This window comes from Aythya fuligula, chromosome 5 (assembly GCF_009819795.1).
Source record: "Aythya fuligula isolate bAytFul2 chromosome 5, bAytFul2.pri, whole genome shotgun sequence".
In the NCBI taxonomy this organism is placed as follows: domain Eukaryota; kingdom Metazoa; phylum Chordata; class Aves; order Anseriformes; family Anatidae; genus Aythya; species Aythya fuligula.
The window spans coordinates 22308255-22327735 of record NC_045563.1 but is presented as its reverse complement, the minus strand read 5'-3'; the positions used below and the strand labels follow the sequence as shown (position 1 = coordinate 22327735).

General features: G+C 44.5%; 1 protein-coding gene across 8 annotated transcripts in view; it reads left to right on the top strand.

Annotated features, from left to right (window-relative positions):
• Positions 1–19481, top strand: part of BRSK2 (BR serine/threonine kinase 2) — a 299566-nt gene that overhangs the window by 195750 nt on the left and 84335 nt on the right. For all 8 annotated transcript variants that reach the window (XM_032189203.1, XM_032189202.1, XM_032189197.1 and 5 more), the window contains exon 4: positions 10571–10711. In XM_032189203.1, coding sequence (XP_032045094.1) covers positions 10571–10711 — 141 coding nt within the window. The remainder of the gene's footprint in view (positions 1–10570; positions 10712–19481) is intronic.

Sequence of the window (19481 nt, the reverse complement as noted above, 5' to 3'; positions counted from 1 at the left end):
CACTGAAAATTAATTTCTTGATAGGCGTGTTTCTTGGTAGTCTGGTCATGGGGGGTCAGATGCTGTGGACACAGGGAAAGAAAACAGAACATGACTGGAAGACAAAACGATGTCCCATCTGGGCCATGGTTAGAAATGAGAGAAATGTTCACAACCAGCCACTTTGGCCCCTTTTCTTCTGCTGCTGAGGAGTTTTAGTACTGCCAGGAATTAGAGGCACAGGGGTGGTCGGAGTTGGGAGCGGAGCCAGCATGTGTGGGGCTGAGCGCCGCAGGTGGGCCTGGGGCCGCGGAGCTGGCGGGAGGCCGAGGGGAGCGGGTGCTGGGCCCGGGCTGGTGTCACAGCCTGCGGGATGCCAGCCTGGCACAGGGTGGTGGTGGTTAAAGGTACAGTCCGTGCTACACAGCCTTAATAAGCTCTGCCCAAAAACCTGACAGTGTGCTCTGCTCACTGGTTGACACGTGAGGTGGCGAACAGCCGTAGTGTTGGGCCTCTTGGCCTGGCGTTTGGAAGCAGGCCCTCAGTGCTGCAATGCCCTCACACAAGCAGCGGTGAAGAAGAAATGCAGGTCCACATCCTCAGAGCATTTAAGGGCTGAGATTCTCCTTCAGAGAATTTGTGTGCACCTTTGGGTGTATCTTGGCCTTTGTCGTTAAAGGAAAGGCCTCTCAGCTCTCAAGAATAAACCCCAGAAGTGTATGGTCGCTGGCAGACTTGCAGTGGTGAGCCAACACGTCTCAGCTCAGCCCGTCCTGCACAGAGGATCCCTCTGGTCTCTTCCATTTCGTGTGCCCGTTCAGGAAACGCTGTGGTGCCTCGGCACGAGTGGCTGCTCTCCATGAAGGCAGTGCTTGAAACACTTTCCATCCCCAGTAAGTCACAGGTACAGAGCGCAACAGCGACAGTTCCTGCTGCCTCTCTTTCCTCTCCAAAACCCCCACTCTCTGCAAGTCCAAAGAGAATTAGCAACCCAATACGATCTCTGCTCAAACAAGCAGATCACAGTTAAACTTGTCTTTTGGAAAAAGAAATCTAATGCATGCACATTTTCTAGAAGGCAAGGAAAAAAATAAAAAATAAGGAGTTCCTGGTCCAGTGCCAAATTAGGGTTTAAAAATTCATGCCCGCCATAAGAATTTATATAACTTCTGAATAATTTATAGGCTGCGCCAATAACAAGGGGCTTAATATCTGATAGAGATTATTTAATCAATAGAAAACAGTGCAGGAAAAAAGCCGTCAAAGAATTACAGCTTGTCAGTCAGGGCTGGGCAGCTTTTAACCCTTCCTCTGCTATTCAGATGTTGTTTCATATATATGTATGAAAGGGTGTTTTACAAACGGAGTGGTAGCATGGGAGAGGAATCGCCAGGACTTTCTTTTCTAGAGGCTTTTCTTTGGCAGTCTGTCGTTCCAGACAGATCCCTTGCTGATTCACCACAGCTTTGAAATGTGTTGAGTTTCCACTGGAACAGGCTCCCCAGGGAAGTGGTCACTGCACCGAGCCTGTCTGAATTTAAGAAGAGATTGGACTGTGCACTTAGGCACATGGTCTGAACTTTTGGGTAGACCTGTGCGGTGTCAAGAGTTGGACTTGATGATCCTTAAGGGTCCCTTCCAACTCAGGATATTCTATGATTCTATGATTCTAGCTCTTAGCTGAAAGTAGTTAGTTTTTGATGAGTCATCTGCTGGGGATTTTGGCTTCCTGCGAGATGGTTCACACTTCAACAGGATTGGTGCTGGTGCTAGCAAATGACATTTGTGGTGTGGCTCTTTTGGTTTGTGTATGATTCTGTGGCTGATCTTTGTGGAGTAAAGCAAGAGCTTTTTACATGTACGGACTCTAAGAAGTATAGGGACAGGAAAGAGCTAAAGATGTATCTGTTTTTAAAGGAGATTCCTTCTTGACTTGTGTCCCTGGCCTCAGTAATTGCTTGGACATCTGTGTCAACTCTAGATTGTCTTAATCTATGCCATGTTGGGGCCGGTCCTCTTTAATATCTTCATCGATGATCTGGACGAGGGCATCGAGTGCACCCTCAGTAAGTTTGCAGATGACACCAAGTTAGGTGCGTGTGTCGATCTGCTTGAGGGTAGGAAAGCTCTGCAGGAGGATCTGGATAGGCTGCACCGATGGGCTGAGGTCAACTGCATGAAGTTCAACAAGGCCAAGTGCCGGGTCCTGCACCTGGGGCGCAATAACCCCAAGCAGAGCTACAGGCTGGGAGAGGAATGGTTGGAAAGCTGCCAGGCAGAGAAGGACCTGGGAGTGATGGTGGATAGTCGGCTGAATATGAGCCAGCAGTGTGCTCAGGTGGCCAAGAAGGCCAACGGCATCCTGGCTCGTATCAGGAACAGCGTGACCAGCAGGGCTAGGGAGGTGATCGTCCCCCTGTACTCAGCTCTGGTGAGGCCGCACCTCGAGTACTGTGTTCAGTTTTGGGCCCCTCGCTACAAGAAGGACATGGAGGTGCTTGAGCGGGTGCAGAGAAGGGCGACGAAGCTGGTGAGGGGCCTGGAGAACAAGTCCTACGAGGAGCGGCTGAGGGAGCTGGGCTTGTTCAGCCTGGAGAAGAGGAGGCTCAGGGGCGACCTTATCGCTCTCTATAGGTACCTCAAGGGAGGCTGTAGCGAGGTGGGGGTTGGCCTGTTCTCCCACGTGCCTGGTGACAGGACGAGGGGGAATGGGCTTAAGTTGAGCCAGGGGAGTTTTAGGTTAGATGTTAGGAAGAACTTCTTCACTGAAAGGGTTGTGAGGCATTGGAACAGGCTGCCCAGGGAAGTGGTGGAGTCACCATCCCTGGAGGTCTTTAAAAGACGTTTAGATGTAGAGCTTAGGGATATGGTTTAGTGGAGGGCTGTTAGCGTTAGGTTGGAGGTTGGACTCGATGACCTTGAGGTCTCTTCCAACCTAGAAAATTCTGTGATTCTGTGATTCTGTTCCCTTGTCTTCATATTATTATTAGCATGATTTTCATATAATCATCATCTATTAAATTATATGACAAGAGTAGCTGAACATCTCAGTACATATGGTCATTTCACAAAGTTCCTTACCCACAGGCATTGTACCACAAAGCAGTAAACTCCTGAGCATGGAGGAAGTAAGCAGGAACTCCACTGATTTTCCTTCTTTTTGTCTGTTTCTTATCCTGTATAATTGTATCTGGGTTGTACATCTTGTTGCAGTGCACACCTAAGTTGTGCATCTTAAAAGCTAGCCAGCCCCACATGAATACCCAGTCTAATTTCTGGCATAGTAAAAGCCCTAGAACATCACCCAGTGGTGACTAAATTCAGGCACATGTAGAAGACCATCCTACTTGTTTAGGTTTAATTGAGGTTGTGCATCATATGGATAAATACGGTACCATTTAATAAAAAATTGAATATTAGCTGCTACCCTAACAGGCAGCTAATCACATGTCCTGATGAACCTATTGCCTGACCAAAACAAGAAGCTGCATGAATTGGCTACCATTCCTAGAGCACCAGAGACTGTTCTTGTTACTTGTATTATTTTAGCATTTATAATACTTACCTGAAATACCTTGTGTTTCAGTATGAGCTTTCATCAAAAGATCTCTATCCATTTAATGCTTTTCTAGTAATAAATACATTTGTATCGCCCCAGAGGATCTAATTTGTGTAGCTGTGAATGTCTCATAAATTTTCTTCATCTATAAGGCTGAGAAAACAGGAACTGCATACCCACACTAGGATGCATAGTGATGGGCTGCTGTGGGCAATCCCATCTGGCATGAATTTTAGTATTTCACACCATTCCTGCTAATGGTTTACAGACAGCTTTTCATCTTCTACAAATTGTAAGTGGGGTGTCTGGTTTTGTTGTTATTATTCTGCCATAGATATCTGGTAATGCATGATCCTGGTGTTTTCTGTGCCAGACGGTCTTTCTTTAACAGTATTTTTCCAGGCATTGCTCAGAGCCAGCCTGTTTATTTTGTTGCAGCCTTGCTTTAGAGGTAGCATGTAGCAGTGTTGCCTCAGTGGGAGTACTGTGAGTTAGTTCTCAAAGTTCCCCAAGGCCTGGGCAGAGACATCCATTAATAAGGTGTAACATAATCCACCAGGTGGGAAGGAGAAACCGTCATGTCTTCATGGCTCCTTTAAGTGATGTCTTTGTAGTGTTGCAGCACAAAGGCAATCTGGTCATGCAAAAGACCTCTCTGTGCTGGCACTGGACAAGAAGGGGGCAAAGAGAGAATCTGTGCACCAGCTTGGAATTCAGATCACAAAGCAACTGCTGGAAACCTCATGATGGGCAAGTCAAGCTGTTGTCAACCATTACAGCAAAGAACAGTCTTCAGGAATGAGCTGAAGAAAAACAATGCCGTAGCTCTGTGGTTAAGAAGAACGGTGTCCTTCCAAGAGTAGGGGATGTTGTGAAAGCACAGAATTATTTGCCTGGAAATTTTAGCTAATGCATCGAAATTTAACAAAAGGAGGAGACAGAGGAGACATGGAAGGAGTGGTCAAAGCAGAAAGCTAAGAAAATCATATTGCAGTGATGATCCTACACCTATTTTGAATTGCTAGTAGTAGGGCAAGAATATATCAAAATGAAAGAGAAGATGATAAATTAATCAGTATAGAAGTTACCTAGCTAAAATTAGACAAGAATTTTTAGCATTTAACAGCCTCAAGTTGCACCAGGGGAGGTTTAGATCAGATATGAGGACGAATTTCTTCATGGGGACGGTGGTCAAGCATTGGGACAGGCTGCCCAGGGTAGTGGTGGAGTCCCCATCCATCCCTGAAGATGTGTGAAGATGTGGCACTAAGGGATGTGTTTTAGTGGTAGACAGTAGGTCAGGTGGATGGCTGGACTTAATGACCTTGAAGGTCTTCATTTATTTGGGAGGAAAGGAAGAAAACTGTACTGACTTTTTTATCTGAAAACAAAAATTTTGCAAGGTTGTTTGTTGGCTGTTTTTTGTTGTTGTTGTTTTTTGTTTTCTTTTGTTTGTTGTTGTTGTTGTTTTGTGATTTTTTTTTTTTTTTTTTTTTTTTGAGTGTTGGGGCAAAAGCTTTTGGTCTTTTAATTTCTGGTATTGGCATCCCAAATCTTAACAGCCGTGGCAGGTAGGCAGCAGAGTTGGATATCACCAAAAATATGGTGGATTATGTTTGTTTTGTTGAATTATGTTTAAACATGTTGTTGATCATCCTATATTTACTGATCATTCACAGGGGAAAATGGATCATTCACTGTGTTTGTAGGAGTCCTACTGACACACAGGATTTGGAAAAGACTAAAATGATTTTTAGGGAAGTGTTTCAGGTGCAGGAATGATGTGTCACTGGTGGCCTATAGGCCATCATAGCCTGTGATCCTCAGCATACAGGCAATTTGGGGTAATAAGGAGGACAGGTATAGTGTGTGGGTTTTTTTGTTAAATTTCTAGTCTAAGTTGGAGAAGAAGCCATAGTCAGCCATGGAGAGGCAGCTGTAAGACAAAGAGCTGTGAGGTCTCTGCTGGTTCCGGATATAGCCATAATCTGAGAGGTGCAAAGGTGGTTTAAGGCCATTTCTTTATATTCGTCTTGGCTACTCCATCTTTTTTACATGCAGAAATCGTCCCTCCTTTGCGGTACTGTTTGGTTTCTCTTATTATTTGTTTATTGTTTGGGTTCCTGAAAGAGTAAATAAAGTGAAACAGAAAGAAGGAAGAAAGCAAAGAAAGAAAGGGAAAAAGAAAGAAACTAGTATAGGGTCATTACTTTTCTAAGCTGCGTGCATGCTTCTGATTTGGTATGTAGTGGGTCATATGAGGTTAGGAACTTACTAGCTTTTACTGGGGAGATGGTGATGCTGCAATGCAGATGGAAAGATGGCAAAGGGAGTAGATAAAACACAGCTGCATGCAATCTCTCAGCTCCACTCCAGCAGATGAAACCATTCTTACATTAAGCATTTAGCTTCTTTGTCTTGAAAAATCAAAGCGTTGTCTCATTGAGACTCAGAATCTTCACCGGGGATGTTTTGTTTCATATCTTGGCTTGTGGCAGGGGCATGAAGAAATACCATGCAAGCCTTAGGCCTTGGTGTCCTTATGAAAGCAAGCTGTGGCCTGCAAAAACTTTTGCAACCTCTTAAAGAATATATCTAGTGAGGAAAATCCTTGATTGAGAATTTATTTTTAACACCATGTGCAATAGGCTTCATAGCAAGCTGCAGAAGCCTGTCGGTTTCCCATTTTTGCAGTCCTAGCAAGCAGAGAGGAAGCTGGTAGGGACAGCATTGAGTAGAAGGGGCAAGAGACAACAGGGACTAAGCCCAGCTCAGATACTGGGTGACTTTGTAAAGAACAGGAGGTAATGCTCACAACGGTTGTCCCATGTGAAATGCAAGGATAAGAAGAACTGGTGTGCGCCCAGAGCATCCGAGAGGTGAGAGCTAAGTGCTCTTATGGAGTCTTTTGTCCTAATGTAGCCCCTGTCTGTATTATCCCTGCAGGTGGGGTGCCTGCTGCCAGCCTTGCCTTTCCTTGAGCCTTCCTTGCGATGGCAATTACAGAGCAGGGTTTGTTCCATTTTTGCAGTGGGAAGACTGATGCCATCAGTCTTACGTAGGCAGGATTTAAAAAACACTTCCTTCACCTGTAAGTCACTTCTCATCTTCTAATGTAATAGGAGAGTAGTGCTGGCAACATTTCTGGGTTTTTAGAATTCGTTCCCTTGCTCTGAAAAAATGGGAAAAACAGTAGCAGAGTGAGATGAGAGCATGCCGTATCTGGGAAAGCTAAAAAGGGAAGGAGAGACACAGGAAAATACTTTTTAGTGTTTTCTCCCCTGCAGGCTCTATGCTATTTACCTTCTCCTAGGTCCTCCAAGAGCTGGCACTGGCATGCTTCCAATCCCATAGCACTTTACACAAGTAAAGGATTTTAGTCACTGGTGTGGACTCAGGAGATCCAGATTCTCCTCTGTGCCACAGATTCAGGAAAGATTTTGTGTCTGTACTCCTTATTTTCCAGCCTCTGGCATAATGCTTTTCCTTTCATTTGCTTTTTCTGTTTGGCTTAAAAGCCTTTCAGAATGTGTATGTTTTTCCTTTATGGAGTTACTCACATAAAAATAGAGAGAGACAGAAATATGTATACATAGTAGTGAGTGGGGATTGGGTAAGCTGCATGGTGGTGGTAAGATCTGGTGCAACACTTGGAGATGTTTAAACCCCTCTCGCTGGCCTGTTTGGAAATAGCATGTGCACTGACTGCTGCTGTGCCCTGTCACGTGCCAGCAAAACCTTGGCTGGCACCGAGATGGAGGCAGGTGCTGAATGGTGTCCTTGTTTAATCAAAAATCTCCTAGTTGGGGGCTATCCTAAAAAAAAACACAGCACAGTTGTACTGGAGGGAATAGGTTGGCGGGTGACCAGCTGCAAATCTGAGCTCAGAAATGCTGGATGCAACATAACCACATCGTACTCGTGGAACAATCCCTGCAGCATTTGTTTCTTGCACTTGACCACTGGGGAATGTGTTCATCGTCCTTCTAACTCCTGTCACGTTAGGGGCTTTGTCAGATCAGGATACATCGTCGCTGTGCTTCTCTATGTCCCTTAACTTGTCATAGGCACAAATCTTTTTCAGATGTTCTCCCCTGTTCACTTGCATTATTATATCTGGTGCTTCTGGGTGGCAAGCAGAAATGAATAACCTTGTAAATGCTCCCTGTCTTTCAATTTGTTTTATTTTTTGTACAACATGTCAGTGCATTTTTGTTGAGTGTTTTTAATAAGATGAAGTTGATGAAAATAAATTGCTTTGCAGTTCCTGCTGTGGGTGACAGAAATGCTGGGTCTGTAATTTTCCAAAACCGTGCATTTGAAACCAGTGGAGATGGTTTTCTGTATGCCTGTAACTGCAATCATCTTCATAAAATTCCTCCCAGGAAAAGAAAACAGCTATCAATTTGAATTTCGGGGGCAAGATGCACTGCTGTATCCAGGTTCTGCTGGGCACAGTGAGAGAAGGAGCTGTCAAGGAGAATTTTAGGATTGATTCTGTGCCAGGTTTGGGTCTGCCATATGGGATATTTAGCCAAATCTGTCTCTAGTATGAGAGGGAGAATGAATTATATAGCAAACCCTCGTAGGAGAGTGTCTGTGAGCTAGGATTTGGAAAGCGAGGACTGGGACTTGAATTTGTGGACGGCCCAGTGCCCATGGCTACTGCATGTCAGCTCTCTTCTGAGTGTTTCAGTGTCTTGCTGCAAAAACACAATGCAAAGGAAAGGTGATCTCCATATTACCAGGGTGTACTCAGCAGCCAGTCTGGCCAGTACCTATCTCTTCCAGGAGAGAAGGTAACCCAGATATTCCAAATGTGATTTTTGAATCGAGATTTTTCTCTCCTTTACTCATTTTAATGAAAAATTGCCAATATTGACATATTTTTAGAACCGTTTCTATCTTGTTAGAAAGCGCCGAAAATATAGTTATGGTTCCCTAAAATTTAGAAATTCACTTTGTTGTCCACATTTTTGTGCTTCCATCCTACTCACCTAGCTGTCAAGGCAGTGTTAACGTCCGTCCCTTGCTGCATTCTCTGCTGCATTCGTGTAAGAAAGGGAGATGCTCTCAGATGGCTCTGGGGCTCCAGGAAATGCTGTCTCTTTTTCTGGCTGGGATGTGAAACGTGGCTGGTGCACAGGAGATGCTGCTGAAACTGGAGCTCAGGTCCCACTTCTGCACCTTGAAGGCTGATGCCATTATTGTTAAGCCAATTTTACTTTCCTCAGACCATCTTGTACTCCTTTCCCTATTCCATCTTCTTGGAAACGCTGAAAACAGGAATAATTAAGCCCCCAAGTTTATGAACTATTCCCATCTTCCATTCCAGAGATTTCCTTGAAGATTACATTGCTTGAGGTACAAAAGGACAGTATACTGGATTAATTTTGTCATTGTCCTCTCAAATTTGAAGAGTTGGATTAATACGAGTAATAAAACTACTTTGCTGTAAAGCAAAGCCTTGAGCGATGGGGATCATACTGCACATACTGACCAGCCCGGTCTGTTGTGCTGACCACGCTGAGCCTTGTTGGCATAAGAACAGAGATGCACACTCCACATTTGGAAAAAAAGAACTCCACTTCTTGTTTGCAAGTTTTCCAGTGATGGCTCTCAAACAAACTGCCAAATGTTTGAAAGCCCCGTTATTTTATTGCCTTACAGAAGTCACCTTTCCAATCACCTGCCTGGCCACGCAGCCCTGAAACTGACTTCAGAGGAGCTAGGCAGTGAAGGGGGAGTGTGGTTCTGCCCCTCTTATAGAGCTGAAGGGCATAAAAGCCAGTCGAGCTGCTTGAGACAAAGAACAAAAGTGAATTTTCAGTTTTAAAAAGTCATTTGTTGTTTATCATTGTCATTCCAGACCCTGAGCAATAAAACCAAATAATCTCACTGCATAATTTTTCATTCTATATTAGAATAGTGTATGCTGGGCAATCAGGCAAGGAGACAGGAGAGCTCAGAACAGCAGTGGAGATGGAAGAAGTCTGTGGAGGTTTCAAGCAATCCTCTTGCCAATAGAAGTCTACAGTTTAGTCCAGATTATATCTAATTTATTTTTAAATGTTTCAGTTGATGGTGTTTGTGCCGCTCCCTTAGGGAAACTATTTCCATTCTACTATTATGCAACATCTCTAGAGATTTGTTTTAATAAGTTTTATTAAATTTGTTTTATTTTTTATAAGTTTTCTTCTGCTTGGCTGCCTTTCATTACACCTGCTTACAACAGGAAGATGGTCCGTCCATGGCAAGTCCTTTCCCTCCCAAAGATTTCACTTTTCTCTCTTTGATTGCTGAGAGTGCTGTGTGAGGACTGGGGTTTTCTTCTCTTGCTCCTAGGCCCCTATTGTGCTGCATTTATTCACTCAGTTCTTCACATGTGAGTTTGGGGGGAACAGCTGCTCCAGCAAATAACTGCTGTTCAACAGCAAGAGCTGAAGCCCTTTATTGAGGCTGCACACATGTAGTTCTTTTGATCTTTTCTCATAATTTAAACTATTCACCTTTTTTTCTGAACTCCCTCTAGTTTGTTGACATCTGTCTGGTTCCCAGGTGTCCAAGACAGAGCAGTACGTGAGTGCAGCTTTGCCAAGGCTGTTTTATAAAGTCTGTCAGCTCGGTTAGGGGACCTGCGTCTTCCTGGTATGCAGCCTTACTCCACAGTAGGTATAAGCACATCAGCGTATACCTGATTATTCTCTTCTTCCCCTCCTGGTTTCTTGGGTCATTTTTGTCTTCCACGTTATCTCTCACTAGACTATCAAACACCAAATCCAACAAATCAGTGAAGGGCTGATTAGTTTCAAATCATTTGCTTGTCTAAAGTTTGCAAAACCCCTGTTAATCTGCAGGGGCACCTGTGTTAAAAATATTAATCACCCCTGATTTAAAATTTTTAATCTTCTACTGTTCTTTCCATAAGTGTTCTCCTTGGCCGTGTGTAGATAGAGGTGTTTATATAACTGTGTGTGTGTGAGAAGCTGTATGATAGTGTGATTACACAATCCTGGCTTTGTTTTTTTCTAGGTATTTGGTGCTAGAACACGTGTCAGGTGGGGAGCTCTTCGACTATCTTGTAAAAAAGGGAAGATTGACACCAAAAGAAGCCAGGAAGTTCTTCCGACAAATCATCTCTGCTTTAGACTTCTGCCATAGTCATTCAATATGGTGAGTACAGCCATTTCCAGCAGGTGTTACCTGTCCATAAAAGCACGTGTTAAAGGCATCTTATTTCTTGACACTTTTATTTACTATTAAGTAACTGATGTTGTAAAGCTCTAAAAGTATTAAGTGCTGGCATATTTTAAATACATGGCTGTACCAGTGAGAGAGAGACCTTTCATGGAGTACGTTGTCCTTCATATTTCTCACTGGAAAAGAATTCATTCACAGGGAATGCTTTAACCAGGAAAACCAAAACCATCAGGGAAAAGCTGTTTAATTTCCATCATTTGTGGTGACACTTGCTAATAACTGAGAATTACAAACAGTATTTCAAAACGAGTCCCTGAAGAAACTTGGGACAGTTACCAATACAGACAAGTCGTTTTATGGCATCCTTCAGTTTTTGGAAGCCCTCTGGCTTTTGGCAACTTTGACTGAGTCCCTTCTGGGCATTTGAGTCATTGTTGCCTTTAATTTCCTTTCCAGTAGGGAAGAATTTCCTTGATCTGACTGCAGTTGATATTAACTAGCTCCATCAGTTGATTTAGCCATCGAGTATGGGTTAAACTGTGCATTCAGGTGGTGGTTTACATTAGACCAGTTTCCACTTCATCTTCAACAAGTTTAGGTAATTGAAATTATACTGAAATCAAGTTGTTATGATCAGTCTGAGCACGGAGTTTCTGTGCAGCTGCTGACCTGCTTATTTCTGAGAAATGTAGCTCCTTGCAGTTGGATTGGCTGGGGGAAAACATTTACATTATGTCTGCGTGGCTGCTTCTCCATAGCCACAGCCAGCCACAGATCTCCCCTCTCCAGGAGGCCAAGGGCTGCTGTTAGATATTGCAGCAGAAAAATTTGCATAATCACTATGTGGCTACCTCTCAGTAACCATACAGTGATTTCTGTACCCCCAGTTTTGTACAGAGAACTCCCAACCCAGATGTCTGCAGCACAAATGGCTGCAGCAAAAATGGATGCCTAAATATTTCACTCGGTCTTTTAGCCTGCTCCCTTTATGTCTCTGACTCAAGTCAACATGCAATATTAATTTGAAAGAGAGCATATTTCTAATAAATGGAAAGGGAAATAAGAGCCTTTCTAGAGGACATATTAAGAAGAGGATACTGTTAGTGGAAGCAGTAGTCCAAAGATGGTCTGGGTGGGAACATCCTGAGGACAATGCCTACCTGGCACAGGCAGGTTTGTAATAGCCAGAGAAATTTCCAGAGAAACTGAGAGCAGGTTGTTTGCCCTGACTAGAGTTTGCTCTGTTGGCACCTTGGAGGAGTTTTGCTCTATGAATTCCATAGTTTTTCCTCTCTGCTAATCAACTGGTTTGAGGGATCATGACCTCATAATCAGTACAATCCTTTGTAGGCTGTACAAGTGTAACTTTTTTACTACTCTGACTGGGCAGTGGTTTGCATACATAGGTGTTTCTGTGCCCTGCTTGGCTTAACACTTAGATACCCAATCCAAGAACACTCAAAATATGTTTAACTACATCTGAAGAAAAGTGATTTGCTCTTTCGAATGAATATGCCAGAGAAATGTGATTCACGGTTGGGATAGACATTTCTCAGAAAGCATATGTATATACACATACACGCCAGTCCTTTGGGCTTGTGTTGGGCACCTCTTGATGTGTCTGACTTTAATAAACTGAGCAAGGGTCGCAGTGAGGCTGTCACCATGACAGACAAGCACTTCTGGAGGTTTACGGGGATGTGGAATTTCCAAGGCAGAGTGCACATTTCTCTTGAGGAGTCCATTTTCCTCTGTTAAATATATTGGATTGTGGGCAGTAGTCTTGTTTAGAAGTAAATCCCCTGTCTCCTTGCCAACTCCCACTTGACTAGCATCTAGTGCTGAATAAGCTAGCAGTGAATCATAAGCTCTCCTTCCCTCCCGGTCACTCTGAGTCTTGTGTGGTCTGTGTTATGCTAGGCTCTGGGTGATATTCTGAACAGTTATCATTAAACCCTTTTTGAAAATCAGAGCGTGCATAAATGTATTTGTGTGCGTGTGTGCGAGAGTAAAAAACTTAATGTGCTTTCCTAAGCAATGAAGCCTGACCTTGTCCTGTCGTGGGGCAGTGAAATGACAAATCATCTCATCAGCCAGGTTATCCAGTTATGACCACATTGAAAAATGAAGGCTTCTGCTTTGGTTAATGACTAAACGTGGGTGCCTGTAACCCACTGGCAGGATAGATTGATAGCCTGGTGTCCCCAGACCCATATCATCATCCGATCGTCTTCCATTACCTCCCAAAACACAGAAATATCCATGGCTTACTTTTACTGCAGTATGTAACCACATTCAGCTTTCCCTGCTCAAAATGTATTGATGCGTCAGGATTCCTGGATCAAAGAAGCAGAAAGGATTCCCCAGTGCTCCCGTCAATAAAAGAATTCTGCTGCTTCTGTGTGGAGAGATCACCTGTGTCTGAGAAGGTGTCTTCAAACAAGCAGCTCAGACAAAGAAGCAAAATAGGTTTGGAGCTTCAGTGTGTTTGCATGTTGTTTAAAAAAAATGCAGGAGCTTTCTGTTCCTCTGTGTAGTGGAAACTGGGGACAAAGATTTGAGGTAGCTCGCTCCAAGGTGCAGTTACTTAGGGAGTTTTGTTGTGCATTTGGCCATGGGGGGAAGCTCATAGGTAACCCGCTGGAGGGTTCTTTGAGGGCTTCCATGGGTGGCATAGCACCCATTTAAAAACAAAACAGATAGTGCTGTGCCAAGACATTCCGTGGCATCCTGCAAACAGTGCATGCATTACCTTGGTGCTTTCCCCGAGCTAGCAAGCAAACCGGTGAGCTCAGTGATGCAGCATCACTGCTTCTGCTCCCAGCTCGGCGAGCTCCCAGGGCTCTGTGCCGTGCTGCAGCACACAGCGCAGGCACACTCAGAGGCAGTGTAAGAAATGGCAGAGGAACCTGGGGTCCCTTGGGCATCGGTGTCAGACCTTTCTAGCTTGGGAGGTTTTCTCTGGATGTAGCTAATGATTTTTTCCTAAGCTACCAAATGCTGGGTGCCTGCCCTCTTATATCAGGATCTTTAAGTTGTCTGGGCTGGATGCCCCAAATCGATAGCCCTTTTGCATAGCCTGCATCCAGAGCTCTCAGCTAATTGAGCACCGCCTATATTTTCCGCAAAAAGCAGTAGAGGAGCACGTACTGGGGTAGGTCTCAGATCCTTGCTTTCCTCGGGAGGAGGCTGTTGGGTGCAGCGAGGGAATGGATGCTGCAGCGGGGAGGTGGGCGCGGGGCAGGGGAGCTGCGGGTGCCGCATTGGCTGCGGGTGACATCACCGCCAAGCGCCGGGATTGGCCGCGGCCGGATTTTGTGCGCTGGGTTTGTGCTTTGGTCAAGCTCATATTCGGTGCCTCTATCTCACAAGCTGACAAATAAAAATATGATTACAGAAAATGCCCCGTGGCAAACCTTATTATGGCTTCAGAGATAACAGATAATGCCAATTACTGCACAGGGCAGTGGTGACATTGAGAGGAAATCCCCTGCGGTAATGAGCAGCAAGATTATTATTTCATTTTATTTTTATTTTGGTTGGGTTTCATTTTGTGTTGTTTTTTTTTTTTTTTTCTTTTTTTTTTTCTTTTTTCCCCGAGTATGCACAAGAGGGGTTAAGGCAGGTTCTTTATGAATATTGATAAATGACAATTACGAGGGCCCTTTCTCCTTTCATTGCCTGGGGCTGTGCCTGCTTGAGTACGCACAAGGCTCTTGCTGAAGTGTGTCTGTGTGTGCCTGCGTAGGCATGGGGGTGTGTGACTTAGGGGGCTAAGGCAATGAATAAGAGCTTTGTTTGGCTTCGCCTGGTGTTCTTCCCATTGGTGCAGGAGGGGAAATGGCTCCTTATAAAATAGCACTTCAAGATTTCACAGCGGTAGTGCCAAAATCTCTGGTATATTACTGCAGGCAGGAGCTGCAGAGCACTGTTAGTAAAGGAAGCACGCTTTTAGGAAGAAACCTGGAATGTCTTCAAGAAGCAGAGAAAGCTGAGGAATGCCAGGTGCCATGAGAAACCTTTTCTGTTAGATAATCCCACCCTCCCAGTGATTCCAGCTTTGCCTTGCTTCTTTTAGAAGGAGGATGCTACACTGTTGTGCAGAGATGGTCTGCTGAATAATTAAGATTACCACAGCTGGACACTTTGAAATCATGACACAGGGCCTCCAGATGTGAAACTGTGTTAGAAATCACAAAACTTAATAATGTTGGTTTCTGTTATTTCTTCTTGGGATCCTTGAGCCCTTGGAGTTTGAAATTTTCTTTCAGACTATCAAATTCAAAAGGTGCCTTTTTCCACTGTTGAGTGCTGAGATTTGCCAGTCATTGCCTGAATCCAGGAGCTATAGGTATATGACTGAGACTCACTCCAAACAGCGAGGAATTTTCATATTTTCCTTGTACAGGAAACTGGAAAGAAACCATCAAGTACAGCAGCTGCAATGTCACAGGCAAAATTACCAGCTCAGCTGAAGTCAGAGGACATGTATTTTTGTAAGTTTTTTTTATGTAAGCCACTGGAAACTCAAAAATGGCATAGTCTTATTGTAAGCATAACCAGGTAACAATCTTTGGCAAGTACATTTGTAGTGATGAGACCTGACAGTCAGCTCTGGCTTTGGAATACATGAATATATGTTTTAAGGCAAGGTTTTCAAGGAGGAGTAATATATATTAATAGATCAGTGGAAATAATTGTATAAAAAACAAGACGGGGTTTCAGGCATTCAAGCCCTTCTTCAGGTCTCCTGATATGTTTATAGATGTTGTCCTTTTTCCTAGCTATAACTATATTTACTTGTTCTGCAGGATTCTGTGAAAAAATTACTAAATTTGAGCATAGCAACCATGAGTCTAAACAAAGATTCCTCTGTAGGTAGATGCAAGTTACACATTTGGATCTCATTTGCAGAAGCAAGAGAAAATAAGATGAAAGGCTTTTTCTGCTTATGAAAATTAAAAATACTGCTTCTCGTACTATTAATTATTACTGGTAAATTATTTGCATCGCATCAGGCTTGTGCTAAGCACTTTTAAGAGGATACTGCAGAACAATTATTCTGTGGTCGGGCCCTTCTGGGAGTTTGGGGTCAGTAAGAAAAGCATTTGCAAAGTAGCCAACAATTTGATTAGTACAAATGACCTGCAACTACTCCAATTAGGAGGTTTCTTGGGTTAGAAATCCGTGACCTACAACGAGTTGTCATGGAAACTGATATGAACGTTTCAGCTCAAAAATCACTTTAAAATAATGGGTTAGTTCATCATCTCGTGCCAAGTGACATAGTTTCTTTGAATCCAAGATCTCAAATCTGTCTCTACACCAGAAATCTTCTGCCAAGCCTGGGTGACAAGGAGAAGGTGGTTGCTTTACTTCTCTTTTTTTACTGTGCTGCGACTGCCTGCAGTACAGCTACGGGGATATCCCCAGAGCAGGAGGACGGATTGGAGAGGTGAGTGGAGGAAGCTGAATAACATCACCGGGAGTGCCCAGAAAGCAAGCTTGGCCAGTGTGTGAGTGGGAAGCTGGAACACGTTAATGCTTACGCGTGCCTTTCATTTTCTCTGCACCACCTCTGAGATCTGTGCCAATTTCCACGGGACCGTTTTTTCAGAAATCTCTCTCTCTCTTCCTCTCTCCCCCCGCTCCTCATCTTGTGCTGCAAGGGAACTGTAAAGCCTTTGTTGCATTATGTAAAAGACTGATGATGCCGAGAGTCTGACAGTGTGTACTTTCCCTGTCATGGCATGTTCAATGGCTCCCTTTCACTCACAGGCTCTCCCTTCAAAAGCCTGCTGCATGCAGGCTGGTGGAGCTGGCTTCCCTCTCCGTTGTCTTAGGCGAGGAGCTCTAGGCACTCTGTGGCACCCTGGGTCAGGGTCACGCTGACTTCTCCTGCAGGACTTCATTTCACTTTCGTGTGCCTTCTCAGCATATGCAGGGCTCAAGAGGAAAGTTTGCCTGTTTGTCACTAAAGGAGCTGCTTTCTTCTATTCTGATTTCCCAGCCATGTGCTAAAGCCCCCACAGCTTTAGAGCCTTTAGAACAATGAAAGGGTAACGAGTCCTCTGTTCACCTGCAGAGAGAGGAGTTGATGCGGTCATAGAAGACATGGAGAGCCGGAGAGATCAGCTGGAATGGGACCAAATTAAATGCGTTTACTCTGCAATGTTCCATTAATGCCAAGTAATTACCACATACAGTGGGATTTTTGTTTTGTTTTTGTTTCGTTTTGGCACAAGAGAATTCTTTCCAAATATGAATGCATGAGGCCGTCCGGGCGGCTGGGCTCTTAGGTAAATTATAACAAGCCTTCCCTATTCCCATATGTTCCTCTTCCTTCCTTCTGGCATTTGGAAAGCTGGCAGTGCAGAGATGGGAAATGCAAATGCAGAGAGGAGGTCTCGTTCCCAGTGGCAGGGATGCTGCTTCTGCCACTCTGGTGCATACTCCTGGCCTCAATACCATCCCCAAGATGCTTCTCAAATTCAAAATGGCCCAAAGACTTCCCAGCAGGGAAATGTCCCAGCTAGAAGAAAACTTCCATCAGGGGCATAAAATTCTTTTGTGGTTGAATATGCAAGCACTGCCTGGTCCCATTGGCACCCTGATCCCTGAGGGGAGTGCTGCCACAACAAAAAATGCTCGGGGCTGCCATGGGTTCCTGTGCTCACCATCCACATCTGGCACTAGGGTCTGTGTGAGGGAGGGATGGGGAGGGTCAGAGAGCTGCAATTTCAGGTATTTCAGTGCCCAGTCAGAAGGAAATGTTTCAATTCTTGTCGGAGTCCACTCTCTCTCCTCTGCTGCGTGGGCTGTAGAGAAGAGATGGTAATTTTCCTTGGTTTTATTTTGGCAAGAGTCTAGAGACTAAAAGCCAAAACTTCAAGGCCTGATGCTACTCCAGATTTCCTTCCATACACATTATCCAACCATCCTAGTCCCACCGATCCTGAGCTCCAGTGTAAAGCTTTCAAAATGCTCTCCGTGAGGTGGACCAGGACCTGTACCCAAAGAGCTCCATCAGCCCAGGTAGGCTGACCCTTCACGACGAAGCATTGCACAGCACAGTGAAATAAAGCTTACTTCACATCTGGAGCATGGATGAAGGCATCCTCTATCCTCCCTCACTTCCCATGGCTCTCCAAAAATAAAAAATAAAAATTATTTGTCACTTCAGAGGAGCTACATTTTTTCATTGGTATTGTTCCTACAGGAACTGTCCATATGACTGGCATTAGTTAGCTGGCATCCTTACTGACCTTACCAGCCGGCTGAGAGCTGACCAGGCAAAGAGCAGGGCCACCAGCACTGAGGAGACTCGCTTCAGCCATATGGAACAGACATTCCTTCAAATGCTCTTCCCTCTCTCTAAATAAAACTGTACAATTTTAGGATGAGCGAAGAATTGCAATCTTTTTAGGCAGGCAGTGGGATGCCTGCTATAGAATGAATGTCTATGGCATCAGCAAGTGCTGCTCCTTGCAGGCTAACAGGCATGGACAGCAACACCCTCAGCATCCACACCATGTGTCTGTTCAGCGTTTGGCCAGGAGCAGTCACCAAGACTGGAAAACAACCAAAAACATTTAAAAAGCTGCACAGAGCAGAAGGACACACGCTCAGCTTGTGCTGTGGGGAGGTTTCTTGTTTCATAGCATCAGGCAAGCACCGCTCACTTTACAGGGAATTGCTGCTTGCTACTGGGCCCTAGATCTCAAACCAGAGAACTTCTGCACATCCCACTGGTCAGATGAGGTCTTCCCAGCACCCAATTAGTGAAACCAGTTGTAAGATGAGAGCTGCCCAGGATGTCTGCTGGATGAAAGATTAAATCATACACCACCGTCTCATTAGTGTCCAGTTTTCCAAGCTTGCCTTAGGACGGTGGCTCTTCTGTCCTTTTCACTGCAGGGGCTGGAGCACGTTCAGATGTGGCAGGTGTCACCAAATGCTGCCTTTGTCCAGGACTACTGTCCTGGATGAGGGCATTCAGGGCCTCTTTTCCTGACTGCTAACTGGTCATTCCCAGTCCTGAAACATTTCATTGTCACTCATCTCCAGCTTTTTTTCAAGTAGGTATGGTTGTCTTGGTATTTGTTGCATGGTGGATGAGTCTTCAGTCCCCTTGAAACTTTGATTTCTGTGAGAAAGAGAGATTTTATAGAGTACCTTTTGCTTTTTCAGGTGAAAATACTCACAAATCTGGACCATGCTGCCCAGTTATTTACCAGATTGTTTGCTCATGGTTAACAAGGCAGCATTAACATGCAGGGTTCATTATGTTTATGCAAGACTGGAGACCAAGTTTTATGCTCTTTAAAAAAGGAAGGGAAGAGCAGTCCTAGGACTCAGTGATAAGGTCAGTGGCCGGTATCTGTGTGGAACACGTGCTATTTTGCTGGAAGCCTCCTTTAGCTCTATCCGTTACACTCCCCAAGTGTCCTATTACAGCATGCTCTGGTTTTGCATAGAGCTGGCCTGCATTATTTACAAGTTGTCTCTAATTGATCATTCCAGACTTCTGTTCAGATCAGAGATCATTTCCAAGGCATTGTCAGGCTCCGTATGTTCCTCTGAGAGGATACAGACTGAGCACCTTTACAGGTGTTTAGGGGTAGAGTTACACTTGTGTGCAGGAGCAGTGCTAGAGGATGCAATTAGAGGTGAAGAGAAAATGGCATAAAGATAGGGCAGAGCTCCGTGACTGGTGTCACTGCTAATGCTGGGTCTTCTGCAG